Source organism: Protobothrops mucrosquamatus, unplaced genomic scaffold, assembly GCF_001527695.2.
Source record: "Protobothrops mucrosquamatus isolate PMUCROS unplaced genomic scaffold, P.Mucros_1.0 scaffold41, whole genome shotgun sequence".
Taxonomy (NCBI): Eukaryota; Metazoa; Chordata; class Lepidosauria; order Squamata; family Viperidae; genus Protobothrops; species Protobothrops mucrosquamatus.
This window is the reverse complement of record NW_015386423.1, coordinates 282969-301973: the sequence shown is the minus strand read 5'-3', so window position 1 is coordinate 301973 and position 19005 is coordinate 282969. Positions and strand designations below refer to the sequence as shown.

General features: G+C 48.8%; 1 protein-coding gene across 1 annotated transcript; it reads left to right on the top strand.

Annotated features, from left to right (window-relative positions):
* Nucleotides 1-830: 830 nt before the first annotated feature.
* Nucleotides 831-9008, top strand: LOC107283532 (cytochrome b-245 light chain). The gene is made up of 6 exons (XM_015811457.1): nucleotides 831-888; nucleotides 3256-3325; nucleotides 4740-4814; nucleotides 5894-5977; nucleotides 6894-6975; nucleotides 7762-9008. The coding sequence occupies exons 1-6, from the start codon at nucleotides 831-833 to the stop codon at nucleotides 7942-7944; spliced, it is 552 nt and encodes a 183-aa protein (XP_015666943.1). The 3' UTR covers nucleotides 7945-9008.
* Nucleotides 9009-19005: the final 9997 nt, after the last annotated feature.

Here is a 19005-nt window from a genome sequence, read left to right as displayed (position 1 = left end):
ACATCGTTCGAACTCTTCAGAAAGCAACATTAAATGTTCTTTCGCTCTCTCCCTGCCCAAATCCACCAGCAAACCCCCCACCCCCCCCACCCGGAAGGGAAGGGCCGGAAGTAATCTGGTTGAAGAACAATCTAGGAAAAGGTGGCTGGCATTGAAAGGAAGGGCCGGAGTGGAATCATGGCAGGAGGGCACCCTAAAGTCCAACCTTGGTAACTTTAAGACCTGTGGACTTCAATTCCCAGAATTCCCCAGTCGTCATGTGCTGGCTGGGGAATTCTGGGAACTGAAGTCCTCAAGTCTTAAAGTCGCCACGGTTGGAGACCCCTGCCCTAAAGAACCCAGACCAGGTTCATTGGAGCCCCACTCCAGCCTTGCCCAACCCAGGGGGAAGCAGGACCCCCTTTTCTTGCACTCAGCAGGGCGGGCGGGGGGCCCCAGGGACCCTTTGCACAGAATCCAGGTCTTCAGGGATGCCTTCAAGGCAGCGAAGCCTCTTTGCGCCTCGCTGTGAGATCGAGGCGGGGGGGGGGGAGGCGCTTCCCCTGCAGATCAGCCGCGGATGCTCCGCTTTCCGGCCGCTGCCGCTTCCAGCTTTTCGCTCCAAGCCAAGCGGGGAGCAGAGGGCCGTCCGGGCTTTCCCGGACCCCCTTCCCAGCGCCGGGGCGACCTCCAAGCGGGGAGAGTCGCCCGAGCAGCGGGAGGAGGAAAGTCCCCGGGGCGTTGCCGGCTCGGCCGCCGGAGGAGGAGCAGGAAGGACGTAGCCGCCCCCCCGGCTGCCCCCTTCGCCCAGCCTCCCCGCCCGGCTGAGTTGAGGCGGCGGCGGCGGCGCGATGGGGCGCATCGAGTGGGCCATGTGGGCGAACGAGCAGGCGCTGGCCGCCGGGCTGAGTGAGTCTGGCGGGGACGGAGAGGGGCGGGGGGCGCAGGCTCCCCCCCCCCATGGCTGGGATCTTGGCGCTTTCTCTCGCTTCATCCCCCTCCCTCTTTCTTTCTTTCGCTACAAAGTTTCGAAACTTGGCTACCAAGTGTCCAAAAGTCCCCCCCCCGGCCAGCCTCCGCTTTCCCGAGGGGTAAACGTTGGGGGGATTTAGAACAGGAACGTGACTGGAAAGAGGGGTGGGAAGGGTCCCCCCGTCTCCCTCCAGGCTTTGGGCTCTCGTTCCCATGATCCCTGACCCTCAGCCCTGGCAGATGGGAATTGGAGTCCAGCCACACTTGGATGGACGCAGGTTCGACCGAAATGAGTGGTCCCGGTGGCTTTGCTTAAGGATGCAACCCTCCCCCCCCCCCGTGTGTGTGGGGGAGGGGGTCAGGTCCAGGTGCGGCCACAATTTTCTTTCCTGCGAGCTGCCTGGGATGCTGGGCCCTTGGCTTTCGTAGCCGGCAGAGAGAGAGAGGGAAGCATTCTTGGCGGTCGCCCTTGACCCCCAGCGCCTTCACCCCATCTTTCCCCCTTGTTGTAACGGGGGAGGGAAGAGGGCCCCCTCCCTGCCATTCGGCCCTTGGCCCTGCCCTGCTTTCGGTTACGAGAGAACAGGAGGAAGTGGAACCAGTGAAAATAAGGGGAAAGAAGCTTGGAAGGAGAACACGGCCATTGCTGGGGCCCTTTGGCTCTCCTTCTGGGCACTGGCCTCTCAGGGGCCAAACTTCCTTGGGAGATGGGAAAGAGGGACATAAAACTTCTTTTTTTTTTTAATCCCAAAAGAATGATCCTGCCCTGCCCACTTTCCATCACAGCTCAGCTTCGCAGGTTATCACCAGAAAGTTGCCCAAGTGAGCCAAGGGGCATGCAGTCAGCCAACTGTTCCCTTGTTAATGCAACCGATGAAATATTAGGTCAGAATCCACCAAATATTCCCCCAAATTGTATAAGGAGAGCGGTAGTCCCAAAGACTCTCTTTTGAAGGAACATTCCTTGAAAACCTAAAAATCATTCTGTCCACTGGGGGGGGGGTTCTGGTCCAGCCCTTCTTGTTGTCCCCCTTTGGCCCAGGCGAGTGGAGGGGAGCTCAGCCAAGCACTGGGCCACGAGAACAACCTGCGCATGGCCTCCCCTGTTGAACCTCCACATGAGGAGGCAGAGGGTGGGGTGGGGCTGCTCACGGGGTGGCAGCTTTCACTTCTCCCTTTTGGGTTCTTCCTCCTTGAAAGAGGGTGGGGTGCAAGCAAAGCAGCTGCCTGCAGTTCTGTGCCTGCACTGAATCCTAACACCACAGGAAAAGGGCAGAAAAAGCCCCCAGGCCGGTCCAGGATCCTGATGCTTCCAGGAGTTTGAACCCCCCCCAGGAAGGCACAGGCACATCCCATCCTTCCGTGCCTACAACTGAATGTTGCAGCACAGAGTATCAGCGTCACCCTTTGCCAAGATACTCTGCTGTGCTTTATCCCTCTTCCCACCCTCTGTCCTTTAGCATCATGGGACAGTGGGCACTTGGCTCTTTGGAGGAGGAGGATGGGGGCTGGAGTCCCACCTGCTAAGGGTGCCACGCTGGGAAAGGGCTGCTCTGCTTGCATGTTGGACCTACCGGAGCCTGTCGGGAATCCAGATATTTCTGAATGGCATAGAACGCGTGAGAATGTTGCCCCTGCATGTTATTGTTGCCCAGCAGCTGCACTTCACAGCAACCTGCCTCTTCCCTAAAGGAATTCTGGGAAAAAGTGGGAACTTCTCTTTGTGCAGCTTCAGGTTGCAAATCTGTGCTGTGCTTAGCAGGTTACAGGCAGCCCCTGGCTCACATATGACCATTGCAGCCTCCCTGGGGTCACGTGATCAAAATTCAGATGCTGGGCAACCGACTCATATTTATGACGGTCGCAGCGTTCTGGGGTCATGTGATCCCCTTTTGCGACCTTCTGACAAGCAAAGCCAGTGGGGGAGCCCGGTTCACTGAACTGTTTTACGAACTTAACAACTGCAGTGATTCACTTAACAAGTGTCGCAAGAAAGATCATGAAATGAGGCAAAACTCATGTAATAACTGTCCCACTTAGCAACAGAAATTTTGGGCTCATTGTGGTTGTTAAGTTAAGCACTGCCTGTACATCTATTCCTTTTTACCCACAAGATGATTAAAAGCAGGATTAAACATGTTTATCCACAACGTTCCTCTTCAGTTGCCAACAAAGTTCTGCTGTTTCACATGGGCTCCGGAGTTGACGCAAGTTCCCAATTTGCTTAATTTTGGATCTGAAAAGTGCATTGTGGATAGAAAATGAATAATCACAAACAAAATGATTTCTCTCTCTCTCTTTTAGTTTTAGTGACCGGTGGTATCGTGGCTGTTTCAGGCCAATTCAAAAGGTGGGAGATTGCAGTTTATGCAATGTATCCTTTTGTAAAAATATGTTAATTGTATAAATTCTATTCCCCTGTAGCCTTCTAGGACAAATAACACCTGGATTGCCTATATTTATTTTAAAATGATATCCATATTAAAAGGAGTCTGAACGTTAAGTTCTGCCTTAGTCATGAAAGCCGATTGGGTGACTTTGGGCCAGTCCCTCTCTCTCAGCTTAACCTACCTCACAGGGTTGTTCTTGTGGGAAAATAGGAGGAGAAACTTATGTTGGATATGTTTGCTACCTTGACTTATTTGAAAAATAAGGCGGGATACAAATAAATATTCAATATGGGGACTCAGTGATGATTGGGTTCCAAGGCAGAAAGTAGAAAAATTAGGGAAGCTTAGATGGCTTTGCTTCTTGCAGCATCTGATTGCAAAATTTGGAATGTTTGTGGTTGAAGAATTTGGAAATGTTGTGGCTGTGAGTAGGATGGAAGAGTGAAGGTCGGGTCCTGTTTGCCAAACATGGTCCAGGAAATTGCATTTTGTCTGTTCCCGGTCACTCTGCTCTCCGGGGTTTTCTGCAAAGTTTCAGAGAGGAAGAAGAGGGATAAAGGCGAGGCCAGCAGGAGCACAGACAGATCACGAGGGAAGGAGCCCACATTGGTGATTTCACCCCGGGGGCTAAAGCCAGGGTTTGTGAAAGAACACGCAAGAATCTGGGCATGACCGACAGGACTGAATTCACCCAATTTTACCCAATCTGGAGCCATTGTGGATTTTTAGACTGGCAAATACAGGCTTGATGATCAGCCACAGTCTTTGGGAATGTTTTTGCAATGATTACTTCTCTCAGTTTCCAAAAGAAAAAAATAATAATCAAAGGATGCTTCTTCCCGGATATGCTGGTAGAAGGTGGGTCTCTTTGGCCCACAACAAAGAGCACCAAAAATCATGCCAGGATTTAGGTCCCAGGTGTCTCTACCGCTCAGCCAACCCACCCTAGCCAGCCTTGTTAGAGGGCCCACTTTCCTCCCTTTCCATCTCCTCCCCCCCCCCCCCGAGAGGTGTTCTTAATCCTGTCTTTGGATGGGGGGAGGGCAACGGGCCTTATTTACTTCTTATTATTTCTTAAATTTGTTTGCTGTCCATCTTGCTTTGATCTGCCTGGTTCATCTCCCTAAGATTTTTCTCTCTTTCTTGTGTTTCTCCCATACTGGGGATGCCATGGGCCCCGGCCGGTGGTAAATGTACTCTCACTGTTGTACCACCCCTGGGCCTGACCTTTCTTAAATTGCACGTTGACTGGTCTCAGCCCCAGATGTCTCCTCCTGCCTAAAATTGGCTGCCTGTGGTTGTTTCTTGTCTTGCTTCGTCTCTGCCTGTCTCTCTCTGCTGTCTTGGAGAAGCCTTAAAAATAATCCTTATTTTTGTCCTTAACCTTTTTGTCTAAAGAGTGGCGGGAGTGTTTGTTTGCTTTTTGGAGTATCCCCGAGGAAAAAGGAAAAAGGGATCTACTCTAGAGAGATGGTGAGTGTTGCATTTCTTGACTTTGTGAGGAGGACCCTGGATTGGAAACCTGGTGCTGGGCGCAGAACTCAGCCTGCTGGGAAACACAGCTTTCCCTAAAACAAAGACGAAGCCTCTACGTAGTCTTCATGCTGTAAAAATGTTATATCAGGGGTTGAACAGAGAGATGTGATTATTTTCTGCGCCTCCCTGTTGCTAATACTTAGAGGGTAAACTGTGTAAATGGAGGATGGCCAAATCGATCTGGATCTTTTTGAAAGGAGGAGTTGGGGGAATCTACAAGGTGAGATTAGTTGGCATTTTGCCTAGCCCAGTGGTGGCAAACCTATGGCATGGGTGCCAGAGGCGGCACTCAGAGCCCTCTCTGTGGGCACGCGTACCCTTGCCCCAGTCCTAGGCCTTCAGCTGGGTTTTATAAAACCTTTTCGCTTTAGGCCTCCGCTGCCATGTGCAAAAAAAAAAAAAAAGGTTCAATCAGTCAATTTCAACTTCTCACAGGAAAAAAAAAGATCTCGCAAAGTTGGAATTGATTGATTGAACTTTTTAGTCCCACCCAGTCTGCCGTTACTACCGCAGCCGCGCCCACCCAATGGGCCACGCCCAGCCAATTGGCCACACCCACCCGGCACTCGACGATGCATAAGTGGGTTTTGGGTTGCAGTTTGGGCACTCAGTCTCTAAAAGGTTCGCTATCACTGGCCTAGCCTATGGCAAGACAAGAAGCGACGGATGGAAACTAATCAAGGAGAGAAACAATCCTAACAGCGAGAACAATCAACCAGTGGAACAGAAATTGCCTTCAGAAATCGTAGGCGCTCCATCACTGGAGGTCTTTAAGAAGAGATTGTCTGAAATGGTTGGTATAGGTCTCCTGCTTTAGCAGGGGGTTGGACTAGAAGACCTCCAAGGTCCCTTCCAATGCTGGTGTTCTGATAGTATTCTGAATCTGTGTTCAGAACTAATAAATGCATAGAAAAGGGTCTCCTTTTCTGAATGTCACAGAACGCTTCTTCCCTTGAACCCGGCGTCTAACTCTGTGCTTTCTTCTTTGGCTGTCTCTTTATTCTGATTTCCTGCAGTGGCCAGAAGTATTTGACAGCTGCTGTGAAGACCTGTGGACCTCTAACTAGGAATTATTATGTCCGGGCCGTTCTCCACGCATGGTAATTTGCCTCACGACCATTTTCAGACTCGGGCACATCCACAAACCCTGGGCAGGATTTTCAGCAGCCGCTTCTGCTGCTCAGGGTTTGAGGCTGCGGAGGTGGAGGTGAAGGAGGGCAAAGATATTCACAGATGGTCCTCGACTCACGGCTGGTGGTTTAGAAACAATTTGAAGTTACAACGGACCCCCTCAAAAGCTATTTATGACCCAGTTTTGAAGTTACGACGTCTGCCTCTCCCCATGGTCATGTGACCACTTTTTAAGCCACATTTGTGGCCATTTGTTGTAACCCAGAGTACCTGACTGGGATTTATGACATTGTTCCAGAAACGCCCCCAAACGGGTTCAGTTATTGACTGGTGCAAAAAAAGTTGTGAAATCGGGTGCTGGCCAGTGTCAATTGGTCATTGGGAGGGAGTTTGATTATTGTTCATGGGGAGTTTTTGGCATTTCAAGGACGCTTGTGGGGCAGAGAAAAATACTTCCGCATGTGTTTGGGGAGAAGAGGAGGTGAGAAAGTTGGACAAGACTGCATTTTTAAAAAAAATGTAGACCCTCCTCACTTATCACAAACCAAGAGAGGTTACAGGAGTTCTGATTGTTGGCTGCAAGCAAACTCCATAGTTTAAACATGCCCTCATCCAATTGCAGATTTATCTGTCCTGCATCGCTCAATTCTTGAAAAGAAAACCACATTTATGTCCATGGATGCTAAATAGGAGCCGTGGCTTTATTCTCAAGACTACGTGGCCATGGATCTGATGCCCGGCTTGAGGAAGCTGATTTGATAGTTTTGGTCACTTAAGGTTTTCTGGAGAGCCAAACTCAAACCTTGTTAAATTAAATAGTTTTCACAATCACAGGGGCTGCATATCTAGCTAACTTTTTTCTCTTTTAAACCTTTGCTTTGGCAGTCTAGCCGTTCCTGCAGGATATTTGCTGGCCACCATCCTTGGCACCGTTTGCCTGGCCATAGCAAGTGGCATCTACTTATTGGTAAGTGGCGGGCAGACTAGCATAAACATGAGGGTTATAATTCTGATTCTCCTACTTAGTTTTCTCCTCCCCTCCTTTTGAAAGAGCCAAGAGCATTTTTTTTTATAGAGGATTTTGGACAGAGAGAGATAGATAAAATATATGATTCTGTGAAATCACCTGCAATAGACCCATCGTCCACTTGTAGAGAAAATTATTCTAAAAGACACCACTCCTCTAGTGCTCATTAATTAGCCACTTAAAATGTAGTGGGTTGTTCATGAATTAAGTCAGTTTATTTATTTAATTTAGCCAAAATTTAAGGCAATCCTTCCAGGTGGCAAAGGGACTTTACCTGTGCCAGGTAGGGAAAAGCCTTGGACAATCCTCTTGCACCCTCTGCTGGCTGCAACGGGTAGGACATTTTTTTGAAGACAACATGGTTGCGAATGTGTTTTGGTTTCACACAGGTCACAAGAAATGGGTATCTGTATCTTTGGGTCTAAAGCGATATTTGTCAAATTAATATTTAGTTGGCTGTATTTCCAAACTACATTGAGCCCAGTGAATAAATCAGTGAACAAAGATTAAAATCCTAAGTTTAGCTGGGGAGTTCTGGGAATTGAAGTCCACCAGTCTTAAAGTGGCCAGGGTTGGATGCCCCGGCTGTAGATATTTATCTCATTTGATTAATTGCACTGCATTTTCTTTTCAATTTCTTCCATATACTGAATTTTACTTGAAATTCAGCCTTTCCTAATTTTCCTTCCTTTCCACAATAAACTCCCTCTGGCTTTTATTCCTCAGGCTGCCATTCGTGGCGAAGAGTGGCGCCCCATTGAAGCGAAGCCTCAAGAGCAGCTCCAGGTGGGAGGCACCATCAAGCACCCCCCCAGCAACCCACCCCCCCGGCCCCCTGCAGAAGCCCGGAAGAAGCAAAGGGAGGGAGAGCAAACTGGCCAAGACAATCCTATTGAAGTGGTTCCTTAGGAATCTCTCCCATCAGATAGACTGCAGTCGGAGGGGGAGGCTCCACTTCTGCTTGACCAAGGCATGGGTGACACCCTCCAGGATTGAAACTCGGGTCAGATCTTTCTCAAGCAGAAAGATGTGGCTGTACCTGAATTCCTGCAAGCCCCTGGGGGGGGCTTCTTTGGTCTTTCTCTTGTCTTTCCTTCCTCCCCCCCCCTGCTGACCCCCACTGTATGCTTCAGACAGGCAGGGCTTGCAGGCCAGTTATTGCCAATAACTGATGCTGATTGTAAGCCCGAAGGAAGGCAAAGTTGTAAATTAGTTTTAGATAGGTGTCTTTATACAGTTATAAACTTTTCTGAGGCTGGATTCAAATTTGAAAAGATTTAAAGAAAAGGTTTAACATTTGAAATATTGAAATAAAAAGGGATCCCAAAGCTTCCTGGATCACATCAGACCTGGCCACACCAGCAAAGCTCTTGGCTTCATTTCTTCCCCTTAGAAGGGAACAAGTTGCTCCTATTTGAGGCAAAAGACCCCTTCCGTCTCCCCACCCTCTGCTCCTTCTCTCTTTCTCTTCTTTCCTCCCAATCCAACATATTTTGCCCCCATGTTGACCCACAAGAGAGCAGGACTTTTGCACCCACCCTTCTCAGGGGTCTTGCCAGGCCCCCCCATGACTTCTGTCCCCTTTCCCCAAAGTTTTTGCCCAAAACTCTGCTGAAACTCGCACCCACTGCTTCCCCTCGGCTGCTGCTCCTATTCTGCCTTTAAGTCATTCCTACTTCTTTTTCCCCATCTCATTTCAACTCTGATCAAGTCTGGCTTGTCTCCTTTTCAAAGGGAGCCAAAGAGACCCTGTCTCTACAAATCATGTATACATGGTGTTTTAGTCAAATATTCCCAGAAGCATCATTTTTTTAATTGAATGGATTAATCTTACCATTCCTTCCATGTTTATTGTATTTTATCTGGCCTTCCAATGCTTTATTAAATTCCTCATTTTAACGTATGAAGTCTAATCCCCTCCCCCCCGTGCTTATTTTTAACTAGTTCAATAAACAAACATCAGTTTTGAGAACATTTTTTTGCTCAGTGTTTTAAAATTATCTATTTGCAATAAAATATATCTTGCTCAATCCAGCCAGATTGAAAATGGCTGAAGAAATCCTCATTATCAACAGCTCCCAAATCTCAACCCCCCTCCCCTCCAGGGTGCCTTAAGGAAGAGCCGAGAACGGCCTGCTTCTGTCTGAAATATCAGTAATGCGCCCGTGTTATGAATAAAGCCATCTGAGTCAGCTGTTTTCAGTACAGAAATAAAACCTTTATTAACGCAGGGGGTCCACCCCCCCGAGGAACAATAAATATTGTATTGCATTACAATAAATACATATAAATAATCCAATAATTTAAATTACTTTACAATACGAGGGGAGAGCAAAGGTCTCATTAGAACAAGGAAATGAATGGGTGGGGAGCAAACCCAGATCAAGGGCAACCTTCCCCTCCCCACTGCCCCCCAGCCAGGTTTATCTCAGAGAGCATCTGGGAAGCTCAGCCGAGAGACCCACCTGGGGCAACACCAGGAGAGAAACCTGCTTCAGTCCGGCTGTAGCAGCTCCTGGGGGTTGGGGTGTGTGTGGGGGGGTTGGGCCAGCCACATCCCAGCTCAGCCCATCTTACCGGCTGTCGGCTGTCGTGGGGATAAAATGAAGGCAGAGCCTCACAGCAGCCCTGGGATACCCGTGCAATATCTCCCTTCAATGAAGGAGCCCCGGAAGGCTCCCCTCACCCACCAGAAGGCAGATCAGGGCCAGCCCTGCCTTATGCAGTCTCAGCATATTGGGGTGCTGGGGTGGCCCAGGGGCAGCTAAGAACACTGCCCCCCAAAAGGAAGGGAAGGCTTCTGAAAATTGGCCCCACGTCTTTGGGAGTAATAAATATAATAGCTTGAAGCACTGGAACATCTCAAAAATACATTAACATAAATACAAATAAATAAGCAGGAATTCCTTTTCATTTGTTGGAGAGCAAAAGGCTTTTGAAGAAGCTTCCGGTTGGATCCCTCGAGGGTGGGGGTGAAGGCCAGGTTTTCCCCCCTCCCCCACAGAGGAGGGGTGTCACAGCCACTGGCTGCAAAGCACCAATACTTTAAAACAAACACGGTTCCCGATGAAGTTGGAGGGACGAGGGACGCAGACCGAGGCCCAGCCTGGGGTCTGCTCAGCTGCTGTAACGCGGGACGGCGCAGGTGCAGGCCACGGGCACATCGATGTAATCCTTCTCGAAGTAGAACCTCTCCACGCTGCCGCCGTTGTGCGGGCAGGCCTTGCGGCGAAAGACCATGGTTCTCTGGAAGACCTCCACCGAGTTGAGGGAGGGGGTCTCCCGGCCCGTCTTGCCATCGATGCAACCTTTGCAGCTGCACCTGGCGAAGGCCAGCTGGCGGGGGAACCGGTTCTCGTCTTCATCGATGCTGTGGAACAGAGGGAGAGGAAAGAGGGTTAGACACCGCCATGTCTCTCCAGTCTCCCCTCCCCAGGGAATTGGTTGCTGGGAAGTCCCCCTGGGAACTGCTGGGGAAGGAAGGCCAATCCCAAAGGTTTTGGGACACGCAAGAGCACGTCTGTCTGGTGGGAAGACACACGTGTTCACTGGGGAAATGGAGGACTCGTTTGCCCCAAAACATCCCAGAAGGATGCCACGCTTCTCTGTCTCCATCCTGAAGCAGGGGATCCCCAAGATCAGGGCTTTTCAACCTTTTCACCCATTGTACCACTTTTAGGATATGGCAATATCCGAGTACCACCAGTCGCCTAGCAAGGTGTCAAAAACTTGACCATAAAAAAAAGGGAAAAAGTGATAAAGTACAGGTAGTCCTCAACTTACAACAGTTCGCTTAGTGACTGAAGTTACAATGGCACTGAAAAAAGTGCCCCCCAAGCCACAACCGAGCAAGACACCTGCCTGCCTACCCGGCAGCGCTCTTCCTCCTGTTGGAGGTGTTCATTGTTTGAGTATTTCTATTGAGGATTGGCAGTGGGGGTAGGATGGGGGGTGTTTGGTTTTTATTCCCCCCATCTGCTGGGTGGTTGCAGCAGGTTTTGGTCACTTCACTTGACCCTGGGACACTGTGACCGTCATAAATATGAATCAGTTGCCAAGCATCTGAATGTAATCACAAGACCCTGGAGATGCTGCAACATTCCAGCTGATCGGCGTTTCTTCTGGGCTCAGCAGAAGCACCAGGATCAGCACCGAGCTCCAGCTGGAGCCTGGCGCTGATCCTGGCGCTTCCGCTAAGCCCTGACAGCCCCGAAGAAGTGCTGATCCTGGCGCTTCCGCTGAGCCCTGACAGCCCTGCAGCTCCAGCCATCTCTCGGTCAGGCTTGTGCGGTGCTGCCACCGGTTCAGCTCATTCCCCTCCCCCACTACCACTTTTCTAGGATGGTCGCGTACCACCTGCCAGGTGCCAATGTACCACAGGTGGTACCCGTACCACTGGTTGAAAAGCCCTACCCAAGAGGGCCAAGCCATCACGGGGGTTGTTTGGTTGACCTCTGGAAATGGGGTGAACCCAGTGATTCTTAGCAAACCATAGCTTGTTGAGGTCTTCAGATCCAGGTACACCTTGAGGGAATCCCGGCCAGGAAAGGGGAAAGGTGTGGGGAGACTCGGGAGCAGATTGAGGGCAATCCCAGTTTGGCCCCCGCATTTCAAACCTCCCCAGGCCGCCTCCAACTCTTGACGCAAGGTCCTTACTGGTATGTCCAGGGCGAGATGGACCTCTTGTGCACTTCACCGCTCTGCATATCCTGGAGCTTCAGGTTTGGGCAGCTGTGGCTGTGATGCCTCCGTGGGTGTGGGCGGCTGTTCTGCTCGTTCTCCAGGAACGGGACCAGCTGCACACAGTCTTGGTGTTGCAACAAGGAGACCCAGTTCCGAAACTGAACCGGCATCGGCTCGTTCCCCAGCTCCTCCGCGGTGAAGCACCCCAGGTGCTTGGCATCTGCCCAGGCGAGGCACAGAAGGGCAACCAGGAGGGACCACTGGGGAAAGTAAAAGAGGGCAAGCTGAAGAAGGCTGGGGGAGGGTTTTCCACTTTTCGCCACGCCTTCTTTCCCCCACTAAAGTGTCAGGATTAGTGAGATGTTATTTCAAGTGTATATGTCTATGGAGAGTCTCAATCATCCAGTTTCATGGTTGTCCCAAAGATACATTTCCCCCCCCCAAAAAAACTAGACTCTTGTTTTTTCAAAGAAGCTTCTTCAGTTCGCAAGGAAAAAGCGCCTTTCGAACTATCAAGTTTACAACAAAAAGGAGCATTTATCATCTCTGAGGGGACCTACTGTTGCTTAATTGATCCCCATTTCCTGAGCTTTGTAACCAGGAATTAAACCACAAAGCTTCTCTCTCCAGTGGGAGGTTTACAACTGCACAAAGCCAATTAATTTAAAACATCTTTCCTTATCCATATTTGAACAGAGAGCATTCCAAGGAGGCTTTGCCCTTCGCACTTTCTAGAGAATAACTCTGTCGCTTCCTTTTATGCAAGCGACCATAAAATTGTCCGGCGAGGGTGACTGAAAAGAAGCCAGGATATTTTTATGACCAAGAGCGTCATCTGAGTTTTAGAGACGGTTGGCCATGTCAGATGCTCTGTCTTTTTAAGAGCTGCTCCCCGAAAGCGAGGGATGAAGGAGAATAAGACTCTTCCTTGGAGACTCTGCCTCCCATTTCCGCTCCCCTCTGTACCCAGAGCCTTCTTTGCCTTAGCCCCCTCCGGAGCTGAGCATGTGCAGAGTGCTTGAAGCACCTCTGAGCACATGCCCCATCACCGGCAGGTGGGCAGACCCAGAGGCCATCAGCTCCTTGCTGACTTTGCTGGCCAGAGTCCCTGGCCAGGTGTTCGACTGGCCCCGAGGCATTTCCTTCCCACACCTGGTGGTGGCAGAGGCCTCCTTCTTACCATCTTGACTGAACCGGCGGGAAAGAGGCAGAGGCAGAGAAGGATGCTCCGGAGTCCCTTTTCGGTTCTCAGCTGCCGCTCTGAGGCAAGAAGCCTGTTGCAGGACCAGTGATCTGAGACACCTTGACACCTGCCACCGGTTATATACCCAGGGATGTTACACACCTGGAAACTCCAACTTCTCCCTCCTCCCCTTGGGGAAATAGTTGAGTCTACTCATTTCCTCCTTGGCTGCCCAACAGGGGCGTGCAATCACTCCTATCTTTTCCCTGTGAGCTTCTCGTCTTCAGCCTGGATGGCTGATATGGATCCTGAGCCCCTGCAGGCAGCCATTTGTGTGTGTGTGGGGAGGGGGTCCTGGGCTAGGATGATGGGAACTAGAGTGCAGCCACACTTGAACAGGCAGCTATTTTGCACTTCTGCCTAGCATTTGGGAGGTGGGACAGGCAAGGATTGGAGCTAACCAGGTTTAGTGGCTTACACAAATCATCTATTGGTTTTCTACTCTTCCAATACTTTATAAAGAAAAAGCACGTGTTCCTATTTCTCTAGTTCAGGGGTGTCCAACCCTGGCAATTGTGAGACTTCCAGAAGTCCACAAGTCTTAAAGTTGCCAAGGCTGCACACCCCTGCTCTAGTTCCTTATAGACAACAAATTAACTTGCTATTTTAGTTTCTATTTAATCTTGGCTTATCCTGGACATAACAGGGGTGTTTCTGTTTTGAGTTGCCCTGGACTTCTTTTGGGGTGCTGTGCTGACAACTTCCTCAGACGGAGTGGAAGCGCACAAGGCTTGTGATGGGCTACAAAGGTAGCTCACAATGGAAGGAAGTCTAGTGACTCTGTTGTTCCCCCCCCCCATGACTTTTGTGAAACTCCAGAGCCTCCATATTTTTGAACACTCGGACAAAATCTCTTGAAAGGAATTTATTCTTTTTCTCATCCTTCTGAGTCTTCATGTTTTCTTCCAGGGGTTTAAATGAAAGGAAAAACAAGAAGCTTTCAGATGTGAGGGAGAGAGAGAGAGAGAGAGAAAAGGCAAACTAGAAAGTGTTTAAATCAAAACTTTAAATCAAGATTCCTGAACATTGGACAAATGCAAACCCTTCTTTGAGAGTGTCCAAATCCAGAAACTATTAATGTGAGGTCACACAATATGGCTTGCTTGCATGACACAATTTTCTCCCTCCCCAATTAAATTATAGCCCACCCTACCCAACTGGCCCATTTGGGGCCTGGGGGGGGGGGGTGGAGGCCAGCACTACTTAGGTTCTTTAGAGAAACTCAAGCCAGACCTGCTCAAAAAGGGGGGGGGGCAAAAGTAATAATGGCTCTCTCTTTTATATGACCCAACCCTCGATGGGAAGGTGAAGATGAAGAAAATTAAAAGTCTCCACTGCATGAACCTGCTCACAAGCAAGTGCTAAACTGAATTGAAATAAATTAACAGCTTTTAACTCCGCAGCAAAACCATCACTGTGATTGTTGTTTTCACATGTATTGGTTTTCAGGATTGTGATAAACTTAGTCAAACCGAAGAACTCAGATCAAGGTATTGGAAATAAATCTCATTTAGAAATCAAGATTTAAAGTTACAATATGAAACAAACATACCAGGAAAAAAAAATCTCCCCTGGAGTGTGAATAAATTGGTGGTTGCAAAGCTGTGAGCAGATTTCCAGGATCATGGGGTCATCTGGTATAAATAAGGCTGTGTGACCAGGGATGGTCTACAGGGCAAAAAAGGAAGCTGAATGGAAAAGCCCCAGGCTGTTTAGTGAGAGAGGCTTGTTGGAAAAAAGAAAGGAAGCAGGAAAAAGGACCCAATTGGGAACAAGGGAGAAGCAGGAAACATCCTTGTTTTCTTTCTGTAAATTTCCCTGTAAAGGTATTTGTTTAGTAGTTTATTGTGTGTTATAGGATTAATGCTTCCTCCCCCAAAAAAGCAACAAGTCAAGGGTAAATTAATGTACTGTGTTTGTTGGATTTGTGTTACTTGTTAGTTTGTTAATTCCCACACCAGTGGGAGCCTCTCTCCAGATTTCTGTAAAAGAGTTCCTGTGGTGCTTTCCCTTGACTTGGTCTAGTGGCTGTGTGGAGGCATTGACTCTGGGCCAAGCAGAAGAAACGGAGTTTCCTGACTGGGGCCTTGAAAAGAAGGGGCCAAGAGGAAACCCCTCCTGCGTTGCCCTCCAAACTGGTCCCTGCCAAAATGGTTCCATTCCCCACCCCCCCATGCATAAGTGAGCTTGTTAGGCAAACAACTGCAAAGACCTGGGAGCAAAATCCATCCAGTGCTTGCTGACCCTCAATTCCTTTGCTTGGGAAGGGGTGAGCAGGCTCAGCTTGATCCGGAAGAAGGGAAGAATTTGAATAAATGCACTAAAGTGGGCTTCCTGTTTCAAGGAGGTTTTGTAGGCTGAGGGTGAAAAAGGTTGAACCGGGAAGTTCTCAAGTCTGCTGAGTGGTGGCCAAGCTGACACATTATAAATAGAATAGAATAGAAAATAGAAAATATAGAATAGAAAATAATATAGAATAGAATAGAATAGAATAGAATAGAATAGAATAGAATAGAATAGGACATATTGTAGAATAGAATAGAATAGAAAATAGAAAATATAGAATAGAAAATAATAATAGAATAGAATAGAACAGAACAGAACAGAACAGAATAGGACATGTTGTAGAATAGAATAGAATAGAATAGAATAGAATAGAATAGAAAATAGAAAATATAGAATAGAAAATAATAATAGAATAGAATAGAATAGAACAGAACAGAACAGAATAGGACATATTGTAGAATAGAATAGAATAGAAAATAGAAAATATAGAATAGAAAATAATAATAGAATAGAATAGAATAGAACAGAACAGAACAGAACAGAATAGGACATGTTGTAGAATAGAATAGAATAGAATAGAATAGAAAATAGAAAATATAGAATAGAAAATAATAATAGAATAGAATAGAATAGAATAGAACAGAACAGAACAGAATAGGACATATTGTAGAATAGAATAGAATAGAATAGAAAATAGAAAATATAGAATAGAAAATAATAATAGAATAGAATAGAATAGAATAGAATAGAATAGAATAGAATAGAAAATAGAAAATATAGAATAGAAAATAATAATAGAATAGAATAGAAAATATAGAATAGAAAATAATAATAGAATAGAATAGAATAGAGAATAGGATAGGATAGAATAGGAGCTGGAGGGGACCTTGGAGGTCTTCTAGCCCAGCCTATTGCTCAAGCAGGAGAACCTAGACCATCTCAGACAAGAACATGGCTAATATCCAAAGCTGGCTAAGGAAGGCTGGGACAGAAGAATCCCTCAACGCCTCACAGGGGTGTTTTCACTCTGACCCAACATGAGGATTGCCAGCTTGGAAATGATGTGTGAACGCGGCCATTCTGGTTTGGTAAAGTGGGGGACCTTAGAACCAGAAATGAGCCCAATCCTTGGCCGGAGCAGGGATCCCAGGGAGATGGCTTGACATCTGCCAGGAATTCTTCTGAATTCATTCAGATCCCTCTTGGCTGAAGCCTCCCCTCTGCATGGAAATGGGCTCCCCCCCCCAGCCAATGGGGAGAAGGAGGAATATTTTTTTTCCACAACAGAGGAGGAGAACGAAGGAGAAGGAGAAGAAACCATCATTTAGCACCTGAAGGCAGCACAAGAAGCAACGGGTGGAAACTAATCAAAGAGAGAAGCAACCTAGAACTAAAGAGAAATTTCCTGACAGTGAGAACAAGCAGTGGGACAATGCTTTGCCTTCAGAAGTTGTGGTGCTCCATCACTGGAGGTTTTTAAGAAGAGACGGGACAGCCACCTGTCTGAAATGGTAGAGGGTCTCCCGCTTGAGCAGGGGGTTGGACTAGAAGACCTCCACGGTCCCTTTCATCTCTGTTATTCTGTTAGTACAGCCATCTGTGAACAGAGTCAGGAGCTGCAAACTCCTGTAAGGGGTCCCTTGCCTGTGGGTGTCAGTGCCTGGAGAAGTCACAAGGGCCTCCTGTAAATCTGTAAATGCAGATGTACAGATTTTCAGCATCCTCTGCCAGGGGCCGTGCCCAGTCCAGGACCAGCTCATTCCATTGTGGAAAAGAGCCTCTTCCTGCCAAGCCCGTTTCTGCCCACTCTGTACTCTCCTTGATTTCAGGAGAGCCACCGGCCGGTGGAGGGCTGCGGGGGGGGGGGGCAGCGCCTCATGTCCTCCCCCTCTTGCCAGGAGGGCCTGGCAGGATAGCCTCCCCTGCCAAGGACCCTGCCAGCCTGGTTCTTTCTCTTCCTGGTCCTGATGTTGGCGGCTAGACGAGGTTTCTACCCAGGGCGGAGTGGCAGATGCCGAAGGGGTTAACTGGGTTGCAAGGATGTCGAAATTGGGTGAAAAGGCAACTGGAGTCAGAGCAGGTTCTGGTCTCTTTTACTGGGTCATGGGACCTCTGCAAACCGGCTTCGCACGTTCCCTTTGTCGTCCTCTCTCTGCTGTCGTTATCCTCTGTGTGTATTTGTGTGTGTCATTGCCTCCCAAGCATATGACACGCTGCTACCTGCCCACTGCAGGGAAAACCCCTCCACGTGGCTTGGATGGCGTCAGGCTGCGCCGTGAATGGGGCCGGAGGGAGCAGGAAGAGAAGTTGCCAAAGGACCCACCGGGGCCAACTCCTGTCTTCATGGGCATCATGGGGGGGGGGCAGACAAGAGGGGCTGAGGTGCCAGGCCAGCAGGTCTCTAGGTTGCATTGGGAGCATCTTCCCAGCTGACCTTGTCCCAGCTCCCTCTGTCCTCACCCAAACTGGCTGGGAATTAAGGGAGTTGGAGTCCAAGGCCTGTCAGGGACACCAGGTTGGAGAAAGGCCAGCCTGCTTGGCTTCTCCAAAGAAGCTGTGCTGGAGATTCTCCTGGGGGTGCTCTGCATTCTTCCTGGGGACCCCCCCCCGGGCACATCTGGCTCTGCAGACCCTTGTCTGGGAAGTCTCCAGGAATTGCTGCAGAATTCCTGGACGGGACGGATGCAAAGTGCCTCCAGCAGCCCCTGGTGGACGACCTGGAGGGGATCCAAACCCCGCTTGCATTCCAGGCTCTGCTGATTTTAACCAGAAGGCGTCTGGCAGCAGCTTTACCAACTCAAGCATTTGAGGAATAAAAGCTTCTGCCTTTTAATCAATTTTTTTAATAGGAAAGGCTGTTCTCCGACTCCAGATTTTTGGCTACCAATGTACTAACACGGCTCTTCTACAAGGATCATCACCAGATCTTCCTTCCTTCCTTTTCTTTTTCCTTCCTTCCTTCCTTTCTTTCCCTCCCTTTCATGTTCAAGGCAGTGAACATATCCAAAACACTTTCCTCCTGTTATTGACCCTACAATAACTTTGTGATGTGAGTTAGGCTGAGAAGAGGAAAGCAACTAATAATTAAATTTGTGGGTGACTGATAAAACTATGAAAAATTAATAATGAGGTGATTCTGCTGCGTATTTGTCAGATTAGCCCATAATTTCCTAAACACAGCGGAGGCTCCGGCCGTCGGTGAGTGTGCAGGGGCTCCAGAATACTTTCCAGCAAGATTTTTCTGATGGTTGATCTTTGACCTGCATTTGCTCAGAAGACCCAGCTTGCCCTCAGGTGGCCCGGGGCACTGAGCACATGGGGCCACCCTCTTGCAACAGGTGTAAAAAAAAATCTCTGGGCAATTGCTCAACATCTTGAACAGGCCTTTGCACGGACGCTTGCAGGGGGATTTGTGCAAGCGGAATTGGTCAGTTGCAGCCGCCTCAACGCTTAGCAAACCGGCACGCAGGCAGAGCTTCGGCCGGGTGGTGAGGAAATCCAGGCGGCACTACGAGGAAAAAGGAGTCGCTGGGCCATTCATGGTTTTTGAGACTTGCTTGTACCTCTCTGGACTGGAAGAAGACCCGGTCTCTTCGGAAGGACCCCTTTGCTGGGGCTCCAAGTGTGTAGAGGGGAATACTGGCAAAAACCAGTTTAAAGATGCTCCTGCTGGGATTCGCATGACGCACTTGGTTGTGACGTCAGGTATTGTGTCCAGCTAAGCTCACATGGATTGCAATTACATTGATAAACCAAAG

Bases quoted from the DNA above. Each gene is read 5' to 3' on its own strand.
- LOC107283532 (XM_015811457.1), top strand. From the start codon at position 831: ATGGGGCGCATCGAGTGGGCCATGTGGGCGAACGAGCAGGCGCTGGCC. The intron at 3,326-4,739 runs GTATCCTTTTGT...TTTTGTCTAAAG, and splicing joins GAGATTGCAGTTTATGCAAT to AGTGGCGGGAGTGTTTGTTT. The intron at 6,976-7,761 runs GTAAGTGGCGGG...TTTATTCCTCAG, and splicing joins CAAGTGGCATCTACTTATTG to GCTGCCATTCGTGGCGAAGA.